The sequence below is a fragment of the Ammospiza nelsoni genome, chromosome 4, assembly GCF_027579445.1.
Source record: "Ammospiza nelsoni isolate bAmmNel1 chromosome 4, bAmmNel1.pri, whole genome shotgun sequence".
Taxonomy (NCBI): domain Eukaryota; kingdom Metazoa; phylum Chordata; class Aves; order Passeriformes; family Passerellidae; genus Ammospiza; species Ammospiza nelsoni.
Genome location: NC_080636.1, coordinates 32,951,371 through 32,966,063, shown reverse-complemented (window position 1 = coordinate 32,966,063; position 14,693 = coordinate 32,951,371). Strand labels below are relative to the sequence as shown.

Here is a 14,693-nt window from a genome sequence, read left to right as displayed (position 1 = left end):
AGCTCTCATATTAAGTTGAGTAGGGAATGTAACTGCACAGAACATGATTGAATTCAATGGGAGATACTGCCCTCTATGTTTCAGTGGGACTTGACTTTGAAGAAACAATAATTCACTGGTTTATAGAGGCACAAATAAACTTCTTATACAAGAAGTGCAGGTGCAATACTGTGATTTATAGACACTGGTATGATTCACCTTTAGATTTTTGTTGTATCTTGCCAAAAGCAGCTATTATCAAACCCCAAATGACTCCTAACAACACTACTATCGACATGGCATTTAGAAGTTCCTTCCCTAATGGGAACAAAACCATCTCTTTTTCTTCCAATGCTGAAAATTAAATGCACAGCATTAACACCATCAGTGAGGTGTTTAACCTCAAAATTGCCTTTCCTAGCGAGAATGAAAATCGTACTTGTTTTGTTTTTCAAAATTAACAGCAATGATTTTCTCTCTTTTCTAATACACATACTTATCAACCTGAGACACAGTATATCTCTTAGTGCTCAGAGTACTGCAGGTATACACCTATGCTTGTCTGTGCTCACCATCCCATACTCCAGGAGTAGGATTTATCCTGCTTCCAGTGTGATTCAAGCACACATTAATAAAGTAGAAAGAATATGACTGGAAAAAAGCAGCTAGGGAACATGAAAGGCTCATTTTAAGTCATATTTGTACCAGCAACAATACATTGATGCAGCAGTAACACCAGAGAAAATGAACCCAAAATTAAAGCACAGGGCTCCGGAAAGGTACCAGACTAGAGAAGCTCCTCACTACAACCAAAACTGTTGTGAGCCATTCTACATGCATGCAAAACTGCTCCTGATTATTCTCCAGATGTCACCAATATTTGTGTCCACACGTAAGGTCAGCGGGCAAAGAGGTGAAATGGTTCTCAGTTAATTTGTCCTCTAAAACTGTGCAAGAGTAAGTTCTTTTAATCAGTCCTTTAGCCACTCTAAGACTGGATAATGTGCTGAGTCTCCAACACTCCCTAGAACAATTCTTCTGCAGGAGCCCAGGACTCACATGTGAGTCCACATAATCTCATGCACACTGGGTGACTGGAAGCACTCACAAGGCCCTGAGGTGTGGAGTCCTGTCTGTGTGGTTTGGCTGTCATTAACCCAGCAACACCAGAATATGAGATCCCTCTCTGGAGTATGAAATCCCAGAGGATTTCTGGAGATCCCTCTGAGTGTATGAAATGTTCCTATCACCATCCTGTGGAATCTAACCCTCCCCAGCTCCCACCCTTAACTGGTATATGAGCAGCTCAATGTGTCTACTTGGCAGCTCAGATGCTTGTGGAGGAGGACAGGACATCCTTGTCTGTACTGCTTGCTCTTCTTCTGCAAGAGTACAGACAATTCTGTGCAGCTACTCAGGCTTGGTTGAATTCCTGCTCTCTCTGAGGGGCGGATCTCAAGCCTGGGTCAAGTCCCAGCCTTTCATTAGAAAGCAAACTGGCTCATTGAAGAGCATAAACAGGCTGGCAGAATGGATGAACTTGGCTGAGGTGCAAACTCAAACCTATGTTTGCCAAGGATTTCATTCACCCATCAAGGTCTGTGTGAACCATGAAGTCAAGAATTGTGGTATCACAGACTCAGAGGTCTAGGAGACAAGCTCACCTCAGCAGAAACCCTAATGTAATAGACCATGCCTCTCTTGTATTTGAGGAATTATATTACAAGATAACCACATATGGGACTGATACAACTAATGCCTCGAAATAGATGTGGTGACTAGTTTCTAAACTTTCTCACACTGTTTTGTAACAAACCCATTGTTCCAAGACACCCACAGCAGAGAGGGTACAAACTTTCTGCCCTTTTCTTCCTGTCAGCCCCATCCCATTCATTACTATTCCCTTGCTCTCTGCCAATGCACAAGGTAACATTGCGTGGCCTAACCAGAAAAGCAAAGAAAAAGCACTTCCATTCTAACAATGCATAAAGAGCAAAAGTGCATTGGACTTCTTTTTTCTGACTTCATTTCCTTAACCCCTCAGTTTTTGCTCTGTAGAGGTACTCTTAGTTAAACCACTACATAACAATTTCCACAAAATAAGACATCTAAGTCATTGAGGAGAAAAATACTCCGTCCTTCAATGCAATCTATCCTGTAGTTCAGTTCATGATGACATGTAGGTGTTAAAAATTGAAAACTTAAGCAAACCCAGACTTTTCATTCAGGAGGAAAAATCAATACAACTCTCCAGGGACAGCCCTTTGGAATTCAGAATTCTTTATTCTTTTGCACTGATTCAGCAAGCCCTATCTCAGACTGAAGCTTGTGGTATTTTCACAGTGTGCTTATCCCTTTTTCACAGAGAATTGTTCAAATGGTCTTAAATCAAATTCTGGAGTAATATTTTGCAAACTAAAGACAGCCTACAGAGATGCAAGAGCAATTAGCTGAACCCTTTGTAGCCAGCAGTCCTCATTTAATGCTTCCTCAAAAATGCTACAACAACCCATGCCCTTGCCACTAACTTTCTGTCACATGCCAATGTTGTAAAACCTGGAATATGTCAAGATTATTTTAAGTCTGAATAAGTCTTTGGTGCAAGCCATCAGGAAAGGAGACCTAATTGAGAACTAAGCATCCCTTAGTCAAGGACATCTAGGAGCTAACAGGCTTTAAGAATGGAGCAAATTAAGACATTGATGTACATCTATGTACACGTTTCTAACTTGCCAAGTACTCAAGGTCCATGTATCCTATACCTGAACTATCTTCTTATAAGAGTAGAATTCATGCCTATAGGTCAAAATACCCCTGCCCAGGTGAAGACCCCTCCCCAGAGCATTGGATAGAAGTTAGCTGGGGTTACATAACTTGTATGGAAATTACTAACCAAGCATAATAGAGGGGCTTCCCTTGGAAAGTAACTAACTCCAAACTTCTGTGTAGCAATAATGGCACGAAAAGTCCGGAGGGGTGTACCTGATTTGTGGAATACCACTGAGCACCCAGGCTTGTGCAATTCTGAAATAAATAGTCATTGTGTCTCTTGAGTATGCAATTTTGTCCTATTGCACACCAGGCAACAAATCCAATTGTATGGACAAAACCAAGGAGGAAAAGGGCAAAGGACCTGAGGGTCCTTTTCCTTTCACTGGTGGAAGATGATCTGGGGGTGCTGGTGGAACATCAGTCAGCAATACATGAGCCAACAGTTTGCCCAGGTGGCCAAGAAGACTAGTGGCATCCCGGCCTGGATCAGAAATAGTGCAGCCAGCAGGGAAGGGATTGCCCCTTTGTACTCAGCACTGGTGAAGCCACACCTCAACTGCTGTGTCCAGTTATGGCCACTCAGTTCAGGAAGGCCATTGAGGTGGTGGAGCAAGGCCACAGAAGTGAAATGAAACTGAAGGGTCTGGAGCACAAGCATTATTAGGAGTGGCTGAGGGAGCAGGGGTTGTTAGAAGAACAGAAGCTCAGGGGAGATCTTATGTCTCTCTAGAACTACCTGAGAGGAGGCTGTACCGAGGTGGGGATCGGCCTCTTCCCCCAAGCAACCAGTGACAGGACTAAAGGACACAGTCTTAAGCTGCACGAGGGGAGGTTTAGGTTGAACATTAGGAGGAATTTCTTCACAGAAATGTTGTGAAGCATTGGAACAGGCTGCTCAGGGAGGTGGTGGAGTCACCATCCCTGGAGGTGTTTAGAGGCAGACAAGACTTGGCACTTAGTGCCGTGGTCTAGCTGACAAAGCGGTGTTCGGTCAGAGGCTGGAGTCCATGATTTCAGAGGACTTTTCCAGCCTAAGAGATTCTGTGATTCTGAGGTAAAACACCACTTGATCCCCCACAAACAACCCGTAAAGCAGAAGTTTTGTTCACGCTTTCGCCAGTCACAACGCAGGGCTGGCAGCCGCGCCCAGAGCACCTCTTTTCCCCCGGTACCCCGACGTGTGCGGGTGGGACAGGCCACGGCCGGTTCCGGTTGAGCGCCAAGGCCCAACCGGCCCGGGGCGCTTCGCTTCGCTTCGCTTCCCTTCCCTTCCCTTCCCTTCCCTTCCCTTCCCTTCCCTTCCCTTCCCTTCCCTTCCCTTCCCTTCCCTTCCCTTCCCTTCCCTTCCCTTCCCTTCCTTTCCCTTCCCTTCCCTTCCTTTCCCTTCCCGTCCCTTCCCGCCCCGCCCGCTCCGGCCCGGCCCATGCGGATGTGAGCTCACGGCGCGCCGGGCGGAAGCAGCGGGGCGGGTGTTTCCGCGGCGGCGGCGATGGCGGGGAAGGCGGCGGCGGGCGAGCCCCTGGGGCGGACGGCGGAAGAGGCGGCCTGGGCAGAGACGCTGCGCGGGGCCTGCGAGCCTGAGCACCACTGGCGGTACCGCCGGGAGTTCCTGCTGCGCAACGTGGGGGAGCTGCCGGCGGCGGGCAGCGCCCAGCTGCAGCGCCTGGTGTCCCTCTCCATGGTGTGGGCCAACCACGTCTTCCTGGGATGCCGGTGGGTTCAGCGGAACGCGCCGGCGGACGGGGGGACGGCGCTGCGCGGCCGCCTGACGAGGCCCCTTCCCTCCTTTCCTCTTGTCGCCCCTCCAGGTACCCGCCGCAGGTCATGGAGAGGGCGCTGGAAATGGCCGAAGGCATCCAAGTGACCAACGCGCCTGTCCACACCACGAGAGACGAACTGGTTGCCAAGGTGAAGAAAAGAGGCATATCAAGTAGCAATGGTTAGCAGATCATAGCTGTGACAATACATAGGAGTCTAGAAAATGCTTGTTTCTGAATGTTCTCAGTTTGCCTCGGGCTTAGAAAGTAGTCAAAATAATTTACTTTTTAAACTCCCGCTAATAACTCCTCTCTCTGTGCTATTCTTTTTCTAATATAATGTCTCTAAAATGCACATAATGTGTACATAGTCATTTGGTGATGTAGAGCTGTTGTTTTGAATTTCTACAGCTGGTGCAGTTTAATCTGATAACTTGTGCGTTGTGATATGGGCTGCTGTGCTCCAGCTTAAATATGTTCTTGTTACTTTGCCTTTGTTGCCAGTCAGGCATTGTTGCTGTGTAAGAAACTGAGTTTCTTAAAGTAATTCTCAGACAAATGTTTTAAAGATATTTTGTGGTATTAGTAGACAAAATACACTTCCTTTACTTTTAGATCAGATAGCCTCTTTAATGTATGTTGGCCAGTTTTAGTTTGGATTTCAAGAATAGAAATACATACTTGGGTCCAAACCAACATCTGAAACCTCACATGAGTATTGTCCGGATTTTGTCAAAAAAACCCAAAATTCTGAAATTGTAGGTTAATACTTGAAACAATGGTTCAAGTGTATTGCTAATATATACCCTTTAAATTCACAGATAATATTGCTAGAAGGTTTTAGATTATTTTTCTCTACATGGCTGTTTGATAGTGCAGAAATCAAAGAGGATCACATATTTTACCTGTTTTGCAGAAGGGGTAGAGGAGCCATGCAAGAGACAAGCTGTTGAGAAAAGCAGAGACTCTAAGAGTGTTGGAAAGGATGTGAAAACAACCAAGGCAGAAGGAGTGAAGGAAACAGAGAGCACCTTGCCCAAAAAGCAGGAAAAAGGTACTAGCAAAGATCCAGAAACTTCCCAGTCAACTTGCAGTTCAGATCAAGAAATGGTTGTAGTCTCAGACATAGAAACAGAAGGAAAACCTGCTAATGCTGAAAGTACTGCTGAGAAAAAGCCACCTGCATCTGAAAAAGAGCCAGGAAAGAAGCCTTGCTCAAGCCCACCTAAGGAAAGCAAGTGTGAAAATGTGCCATCACCTGAAAAGAAAACTTCAGTAAGTGTAGCACCACTGGCTGCCAAGAGCGCCCCTCAGGCAGCAGCAGTGGAGGCAGCAATACCACCAACCTCCAAGAGCACCCCGCAGGCAGCAGCAGTGGCAGCAGCAGTGCCAGTGACCTCCAAGAGCACCCCACAGGCAGCAGCGGTGCCACCAACGTCCAAGAGCACCCCCCAGCCAGCAGGGGTGGCAGCAGCAGTGCCAGTGACCACCAAGAGCACCCCACAGGCAGCAGCAGTGGCAGCAGCAGTGCCATCAACGTCCAAGAGCACCCCACAGGCAGCAGCAGTGGCAGCAGCAGTGCCACCCACCTCCAAGAGCACCCCCCAAACAAGTGCTGCATTGCTGTCTTCCAAAACCCAGGTGGGTGCCCCAGCATCAGTGCCCAAGAACGGCGCTCAGGTGAGCAGCTCGCTGCTTCTGGCCCCCAAGAGCGGGACTCAGGTAGGCTCCTCGCTGCTGCTGGCTTCCAAAGGGCCGGCTAAGGTGGGCTCCCCGCTGCTGGCCTCCAAGAGCAGCGCGGAGGTGGCCGCCTCGCTGCTGGCCGCCCGCAGCGGTGCGCAGCCGGGATCCTCGCTGCTGGCTGCCAAGAGCAGCGCCCAGGCGGCTGCCTCGCTGCTGGCCGCCCGCAGCGGAGCTCAGCAGGGGCCCTCCCGGGGTGCAGCTCAGGCAGGCGCTTCCCTGCTGGCCTCCAAGAGTGGCGCGCAGGCAGGCGAGAGCCCTGCCAAGGCTTTGTGCAAACCGCTAACCAGCGAAGATGCCAAGGAAAGACAACCTTTTTTCAACAGACTCTACAAAGCTGTAGCCTGGAAACTGGTTGCTGTTGGAGGCTTCAGTCCTAATGTAAATCATGCAGAACTTCTAAATTCATCTATTCAGTCTGTAAAAGCTACGTTAGATGTTGCGTTCGTTCCCCTGAAGGAACTTGCAGACTTGCCTCAAAATAAAAGCTCTCTGGAAAATATAGTTTGTGAACTGAGGTGCAAGTCTGTCTACTTGGGTACTGGCTGTGGTAAAAGTATGGAAAATGCCAAAGCAGTGGCTTCAAGAGAAGCTTTGAAATTATTCCTCAAGAAGAAAGTTATTGTGAAGATATGTAAAAGAAAATACAAAGGTAGTGAAATTGAAGATTTGGTGCTTCTGGATGAAGAGTCAAAACCTTCAAATTTGCCTCCAGCTTTAAGAAATCCTCGTGAGATCTTGTAGGGGAGAATCACTGTTTGTACTGTGTATAGTATTTCAACACAAGGACTGCAGGTTAATTTTGTACTTTGAAAATGTAGGCTTCCAGATATTTTGTATTTCTTTCTCAGTTTTGCGAGACAATGATAGTTCTTTCACTTGGTAGCAATTGTATAAAACTTGTTAGAGATGACAAGTGCACATTTAAAGGTATTGCCTTAATATACAGCACACTAGTGTGCTGTTGTATTTGCAAAATAGTCTACCTAACTCTTCTATTTTTAATTAAACTATTAAGGTACAATTTGCTGTTTAAAACCTGACATTTTTGTAATTCTTACAATTTGATGGTAGTGTGCTCAATTGTCTACCATATCTTTTCTAGGCTTGTAGAAGTGTGTACATAGGGACCATAATACTTGAATAATTGAAAGTTGTTTAAAAATTTCAATCAAAAAGTTGAATTATATGTTTCAGGCTTGTTGCTCATAATGTTCACTGTTGCACATACTAGGAGAGAAAGTAGTTGGTTGACTATTTTTATGGGATGTTTTCATAACACTTGCAATATAAGTGACATCCGGATCCCATTTAACATTATGCTATCAGGTTAGAGCCCTTTTAATATCACATTGGCAAATTAGCAATTAGCAGTCAAGTCACAGCTATTTCGGCCACCAAAACTGTAAGCTGATTAATTTATATGGTGAAGTATCATTTACAGTTTCGTTTGGTACTTTTTTTTCCAAATGAACATCGATTTCTATACTAAGTATATTTTGACTGCTACTAAAACAATAAAACCTCTGTGATAAGCACTGTAGTATCTTGGTTTTGGCTACTAAATATTCCAGCCATTTCAGTAATACTGCAACACCTTCAGTAATGCTTTACATTGAGTGACTTCAAGGTGTAATCCCACAAGAATTAGTTGGTTTCTTTAGGTGTGTAGCTGAAATACTATAAAACTGATAGAGGGGACCTGTAGACTATGAATTTCAACTTTTGTAACACCAGGGTAAGCAAAATGAAAATGCTGCTGTCTGCTGGAGGCAGCAAGTGTATTGTAAAACATTCATTCTAATCAAGCCCTTCCTTTGCTACATTTTTACTCCCTGTACAGAATAGTTTGAGGCAAAGAAAGTGGGAGATTACCTTTTATTTTCAATGTTTCTGAAATACCTGCACAAACTGCATGTTTTGGTATATTGGATAATGACATGTAATTGTAAAAACATAATGTCTTCAGTGCTATTTTGAATTAATCTTGTCCTATTACAGTAGTTAGCATCATTTAGTGGTGTCCTTACACTTGACTGACAGATCCATTGATCAAGTGCTAGAGGAATGAATAGGAATTTCTGGGAACTCAGTAGTACATACGTCCACTTTCAGTTATTTTGTATGCTTTAAACCACAGTGGTATTTATCCTGTACCCTGTGTGCTTTTGAGCAGCAGTGGCTGTCCAGTCCATAGCACCAGAAGGCTGCAGGGTGCTCGCACTTCCTGATGGCTGGTTGAGAACCTCCTCCACCTGACCCCTGTGCTTCTGTGCGCTCGGTCGCCCTTCGCCCTAGTTAGGTTTCTCAGGAGTTCCCCCCGGCATTCCTGGAGCACCACCTGGCGTTCGGAATGCAGTGTGCTAAATTGTGACTTAGTGCAAGAATTGGTGTCCGCTTCTAGCGCAGGGCAAGCTTCGTGCCGTGCTTAGGAGCTGTGGTATTCATGATGGGAAGTGTGAGATGTGTTTTCAAGTAGACACATGTAAGGACTGTGCTCGTGAGGCAGGAGTTGCATCCCGTGCCCTCTGTACTACAGCTTTCTCTGCTGCTAGTTCGGTCACCTCCAGATCTCTGGGTCAGAATTGCAGCACATGCTGTGATGTGAAAACCTGTGTTTCTTGTCTGTAAAGCAAAGCTCTCAGTATTCACTGACCTCAAGGGGCTGTTAGGGCAACTGTGTTAAAAGGCTGAGGTGCTAGATGCCTTTTTTAAAAGACCTGATTTAGAATTACTTTTTTCAAAATTTTGAATGTTATTCCTCTTTGATGTTTGGTTGTGAATCATTAAAGAACAAGTCTGTAGCTACTCTTAAAAGAAACTGAAAGCTGAAGTGTGTTATTTTTATTTCACATTCTGCATGGAAAGCAACTAAACACCGATTCACATACAAGTGAATAAGCATTAGTCGAGTTTTCAAATGAGAATCTACTAACATTTTGTTAGCCCTAAAGGAAGAAGGAAATAGAAGGAACTGGCTGTGGCAAGATGTGTTTGTTCTAAAATCCTGTGTCCGTCCTCCAGCTACTGTCCTGGTCTCTAGTGACTGGGATGCTGGTCTTTACTTGTTGGACGCCGCTGACGAGGGCCAGGGTGAGCACCTGCACTTACACTGTCGGCATGCAGAGTTGTCTCGGGGGGACAAAGCAAACCAACCAACCGAAAGGAAAACTGACCCCGTTTTTTCTACGGAAGTACGGGAAATCGCAGCCATCAGAAAGTGACTCCCGTTTCCTCTGCTAGCACAGCCTAAGCACGCAGGGCAGGGTCCCTGCGGCCAGCCGCCCGCTGGCTGCTGTTAGCCGCTACCGGGTGCGCACCCGTGCGGGGTCTGTCGCCGCCGGCCCCGGTTGCAGCCTGCGGGCCCTGGGGCGGCCTCAGCGGCGGCTTTAACGGGACGGCCTCAGCGCGGCGGCCTCAGCAGCGGCCACACGGCGGGGCTGGCGCGCCCGCCCGGCTCGGGGCGGGGCCGAGGCGCTCTATTTGCATAGCCTGTTCCCGGCGCCCCTCCGTTCCTCCACGGCCGCCTTCCGCGGCCGTCCGTGCCCCTCAGGGGGCGGCCAGGCCGCCTGCCCACTGTGCATCGCCTGCGGCGACCAGCAGGGAGGCAAACGCAATGTAGAAAAAAAATCCAAAAAAAACAAACACTCACCCTGCCTCAGAAGTTCTCCTGTCGGCCGTGGTTTATATAACGTCACTAGAAAGCGAAGAATGCTGGGATGTTCTGAAGACCTGCTCGCTAGGCTACGCACGGAGGACAGCCGTTCCTCACGGGCCTCGCGCCCGCCTAGGGGAAAGTCCCCGGACCGCAGGCAGAGAGTGCCGGGCGCTGCCGCGCCCCCGCCCGCCGCCGCTGCCTCACACCTCCCGCCGAGACGCCTGCGGGCCGAGCGGATGAGCGCGGGGCGGGCTCTCGTCACGGCCACAGAGACGCAGGTAGCGCGGCAGGCGCGCTAACAGAACGGGGCTCACTCTCAGGCCATCCTCTTTTGCCGGGCGGGGGCTGCACGAAACATCTCAGGGCAGGCTGGTGCCTCCCACAGCCTTGCGGGGCGCAGCAAAGCGTGTGGGGGTAACCGCTGCTTGCCCGACAGTGGCGTGTAGGACAAGCGGCCCGCGCCGCGCTGCTGCTCGCACCCGCTGGGCTTCAGGTGCCTCCTGGCCCGCAGAATTATTTAGGTTGGAAAAGACCTTTGAGATCATCGAGTCCAGCCTTTGGCCGAACACCACCTTGTCAGGCAGACCACTGCACTAAGTATCATGTCCAGTCTTTCCTTAAACGCCTCTAGGGACGGTGACTCCACCACCTCCCGGGCAGCCTGCTCCAATGCTTGGCAGTCCTTTTTCTGTGAAGAAATTTTTCCCATTGTCCAACCCGAGCACATGCTATTGGGGAAGCACTTCGGGCAGAGCACTTACCTGTAAGTGCTTTCCCTCCTTCCCCGCTCCGGGAGGCAGCAAGAGGCCCGATGGCAGTACCCTGACGGGGTACGCGCACCCCGCAGAAGTTCGTGGTGCCCCAGCACAGGAGGGCTCGGTGGCAGGCTGAGCACAAACGCGGACACAGCACCCAGCACGGGCCACGCTCTTCCAGCACAGCGGCCACTTCCCCAGGCTGTGCTGTGCGGGGCACACCTACCCCCGGCATCCCCTGCTCCACCTTCTCAGCTAAGGAGTGCATGCCGCCAGTGTTATTTGCCCACTTTAATTAGGTTCTCATGCTTAAACTCCCAGGGACTAACTCTGCAAGATGCTGCTGCCTGCTGAAAAACTGAATTAATGTCATAGGCAGTGCCACTTTTGCCTCTAGTATGTCAAGCAAATAGCACATGATCATGCCCCACTGTGGAATAAAGCCCTCTGCTGCACTACAGTCATGTCTGGGTATAAAAAGTGACAGAAGAGCACAGCAGAGATCCCCAAAATGACATAAAATTTGGGCATCTCAGACCCAAAATAAATGGTTTATTACCTTACCCAAATTATCTTTATTACTTTACCCTAAAAGATCCCAAGCACTCCAAAGACAATGCTTCCTTCTGGTTCATTCTGTCTTGGTATTTTTGAAGTTCCTGTGGTGAGGCCAGGTCTGCTAAACAGTGTCTTTCTCTTTGGCTGAGCCTCAGACATGTGGCCTATGTGCAGGCACAGTACAGTTTGTAAACCCTGTTAGTTTCCTGCACCTGCTGTTCCTCTTCCAGAAATATCCTCATGGTGACCTCTTTCCAGCCATGTCAGACCAGTGTGCAGAGTGGGGAGCACCTCTGCAGAGTGGGTGGTGTCAGCTCTGCCTGCCTCACATGAGAGCCCTGGAAGGGTTCACAAGAAACCATCTGGCCTGAGCTGTTGTTTTGGTTGCTGTCATAGCCACTTGAACTACTTGAATGCCTTTCTTTTCTCCTGCGATCCTGCATGTGATCACCTATATGTATGTGGGAAAAGAGAGATTTTAAATTAAAACACTATCAAAGAACCCATCCCGAAAGAAACAACTAAACTGGGGCACAGCTCTATGAAGTCTTGTTTTTTTGGCCGAGAAACTGTGATGAAATCTCAGTGTCCCAGTTTCATCTACTAAAAGGATATATCTAAAGCTGTATGAAGCACCTGCTGTACAGGCTAAAGACCTCAGTCAAGCTTGTGGAGACAAGCTGAAGCTTGTGCAGTAACTGATGTGTGCTTGTTTTTCTTTTTTGCCCCTAAAATTGCACCATAGCACCCTAATGACTTGAACTGGTTCTGTGCACGTCAACAAAATGGTCTCACTTGTAGGTTATGGTAAATGTTGGTCTTCAAATTTGTTAGTAGGAGAAAATATGTCAAACATCAAACTTCTCTAGCCTGTAGGCTAAACTAAACTGACATGATATGGTCTAGTGGTCCAGAGATTGAGGCAAAAAAGCACACATTGAAAGAATTTTGATGCTGTCTCTCTCTTTCACTAGGCAAATCTGTCCCCTAGCTTGTAAGTTGCAAAATACAGAGAAAATAAAAGCAATATCTGTATTTTTAAAGTTTTTCTTTCAGCTAGATTTTCACTTTTGCCTAACTTATAATACGCCACACTTTTTGTTCAGGTAAGAACAATTGACTTGTGTTTGTGTATGTGGCTTCTAGATGGTTCTGTTAGTTGCCACTGCCACAGCAAAGGTACTGCCATTAGGTAGGTTAAGCATTTTTTAAAAAATGCTGTCATTAAATCTGCTGTCAGGATGCACCAATTTCTAGTCTGTGATTAATTAACATTCACTCACAGATGAGGAATTAGGAAAACAGGTTTTATGCTGATACATGGTAACAGTTTCAAATATGTTGTAGGCTAATCATGAAAATAGTGCATGATAATTTCTGAGCACTACTGCCTGTTCCTAAGGTAATGGAAGATTGAGTTACAGTGGTTACCAACTATATATTTTCCTCCTCTAGTAACATTCCTGCAAATAAAAAAGCATTGCTCAGCTCCAGTATCTGAGCCTGCAGCCCTTTAAAGTTTTCATGGCCACTAGTGGTCAAGTAACATTAACTGTTAAGCCCAGGTGGGCTGCAAAAGGACTTCTTCTCAATATGAATGTAGAGATTAATCACATTGGGCAAAAGATATTTTGTCACTAGTAAGAAAACTGATCTAACCAATGGATTTACTAAATCCTCTGATGTTTTACATTTTACATTTCAAATCTTCCAGAGAAAAGACAGCTGAGAGAGCCTTTAAGTATCCAAAGGAAGAGTCAAAGAGGATGGAGCCAGGCTCTTCTAGGTGGTTCCAAGAAATAGGACAAGAGGCAGCATGCAGAAATGGATATACAGGAAGTTCCACCTGAATACAAGGAAGAACTTCTTTACAGTGCAGGTAACCAAACACTGGAACAGATTGCCCAGACAAGTTGTGGAAACTCCATCTCCAGGGAGGTTCAAAGCTGTCTGGACACAACCTGTGCAATGTGCTCTAGGGGACCCAGCCTAAGCAGGGAAATTGGACCAGATGACTCACTGTGGTCTCTTCCAGCCTCCCCTGTTCTGTTATTCTGTGATTTTAACTGCAGCTAAGTTCTATGTTCAGTCAGATGCTGCCTATATTTTGACAGCAGTCTTCCAGCCTAAAGCCTCCTTTACACTGGAGTAAATGCCACATTTCTCATTATTTTGGGGAAGAGGATGTTTGAGGGGCAGGAATCTATTCATCTTGTTTAACCATTAATTTTTCTCACAATTACAACTGAATAACACAGAAAATGTAGACTCTGTGTGCTCTTGTGAAGAAAACCCTGTACATTTGTCATATCCTAGTAGTAAAGGATAATACCACTTTTTGGTAACTGGGAGTAAGTGATGGCACTGAAAAATTTGCTTAGCAGAAGCACTGCTGGAAAACCCCTAATGTGGGTGATTTGGTGCTATAGGGTTATTTTGAAGATATGAAATTACTCTCTGGAGCTTGGAAATGACTATGAAATTACTCTCTGGAGTTTGTGGTGACTTTTCAGTTGCACTAGAAATTAATAATTTTTACTAGGTTAGGATAAGCAGATTCCAAAGAAGAAAAAAAAAATCCACACTAGGAATCACAGAATCACACAGAATCACAGAAGTTCAAGACTGGAAGAGACCTATAAGATCATCAAGTCCAGCCGATGTTCTAACTGTTCAACTAGATCATGGCAGCAAGTGCCACATCCAGTCTTTTTTTGAATTCTTCAAGGGAAGAGGGAAATAAAATGAGGCTTCCTCCTGTTTGTTGCAGAGTTTTAATGAAATATGCCAAAACTCTGTCCAAGTTTTCAGGGAACTCTGAAATTCATAAATAGTAATCATAGGCATGTAATTTCCCCTTTTTTGCACACAGAGTGGAATTCATTCCACTGACTCCTGTGACAAGAGACCTGGGCTACCCTTACAGTCAACAGAGACATTTTTAGAGCAATACCTATTTATACTAAGATTTTCTCTCATTCCACATATTTAGATGGGTGACTCCCACCTTTATTTCCTGAACTGGAAAGAAAAATTAACATCTGCAAATAGGAGAGTATTATGAATGTCTTAAACCTTCACCTACTGAAACTTTCTGCAGGTGTACTGTCTGCCCTCATTTAATAATCTTGATTACAAAGGTGCACTTGTGTAAATATGTTCTTCACAAAAGGAAGAAGTAAGAATGTGTTTTTGACGTGTGCTCAGCTGATCAGCACTGTCCCCCTCCTCTGAGGAGCTGCACTTCCTATGCCAGCCAAGCATGCTCCACAGCACCTGTGAGAAGCTGGTGGTGTGCAGCCCCTGCTGGTTTCCAGAGGGTATTCCAAACAGAGCTGGTAGCCTCTAAAAGGAGCAGTGTGGTTCTACTCAAAACAAAGTGACAGTGTATGAGTGTGCTCTCATGAAAGCAATGAAGTCATATATAAGTGAATTTCTTAACATGTCTTGCCTTGGACCTACCAATTTCTCAAA

The 14,693-nt window shown here is 46.4% G+C and overlaps 1 protein-coding gene across 2 annotated transcripts; it reads left to right on the top strand.

Moving 5' to 3' along the window:
* Positions 1-4,240: 4,240 nt before the first annotated feature.
* Positions 4,241-9,069, top strand: CDKN2AIP (CDKN2A interacting protein). Of its 2 annotated transcripts, none has more exons than XM_059470963.1 (3): positions 4,241-4,464; positions 4,560-4,690; positions 5,425-9,069. In XM_059470963.1, the coding sequence occupies exons 1-3, from the start codon at positions 4,241-4,243 to the stop codon at positions 6,990-6,992; spliced, it is 1,923 nt and encodes a 640-aa protein (XP_059326946.1). In that variant the 3' UTR covers positions 6,993-9,069. The 2 variants fall into 2 exon arrangements, with proteins under 2 accessions (XP_059326946.1, XP_059326947.1); XM_059470964.1 differs by having other exon boundaries at positions 4,273-4,464; positions 4,560-4,659.
* Positions 9,070-14,693: the final 5,624 nt, after the last annotated feature.

Coding starts and splice junctions, on each gene's coding strand:
- CDKN2AIP (XM_059470963.1), top strand. CDS start 4,241: ATGGCGGGGAAGGCGGCGGCGGGCGAGCCCCTGGGGCGGACGGCGGAA. Junction 4,465..4,559: donor CACGTCTTCCTGGGATGCCG/GTGGGTTCAGCG, acceptor TCGCCCCTCCAG/GTACCCGCCGCAGGTCATGG. Junction 4,691..5,424: donor AGGCATATCAAGTAGCAATG/GTTAGCAGATCA, acceptor CCTGTTTTGCAG/AAGGGGTAGAGGAGCCATGC.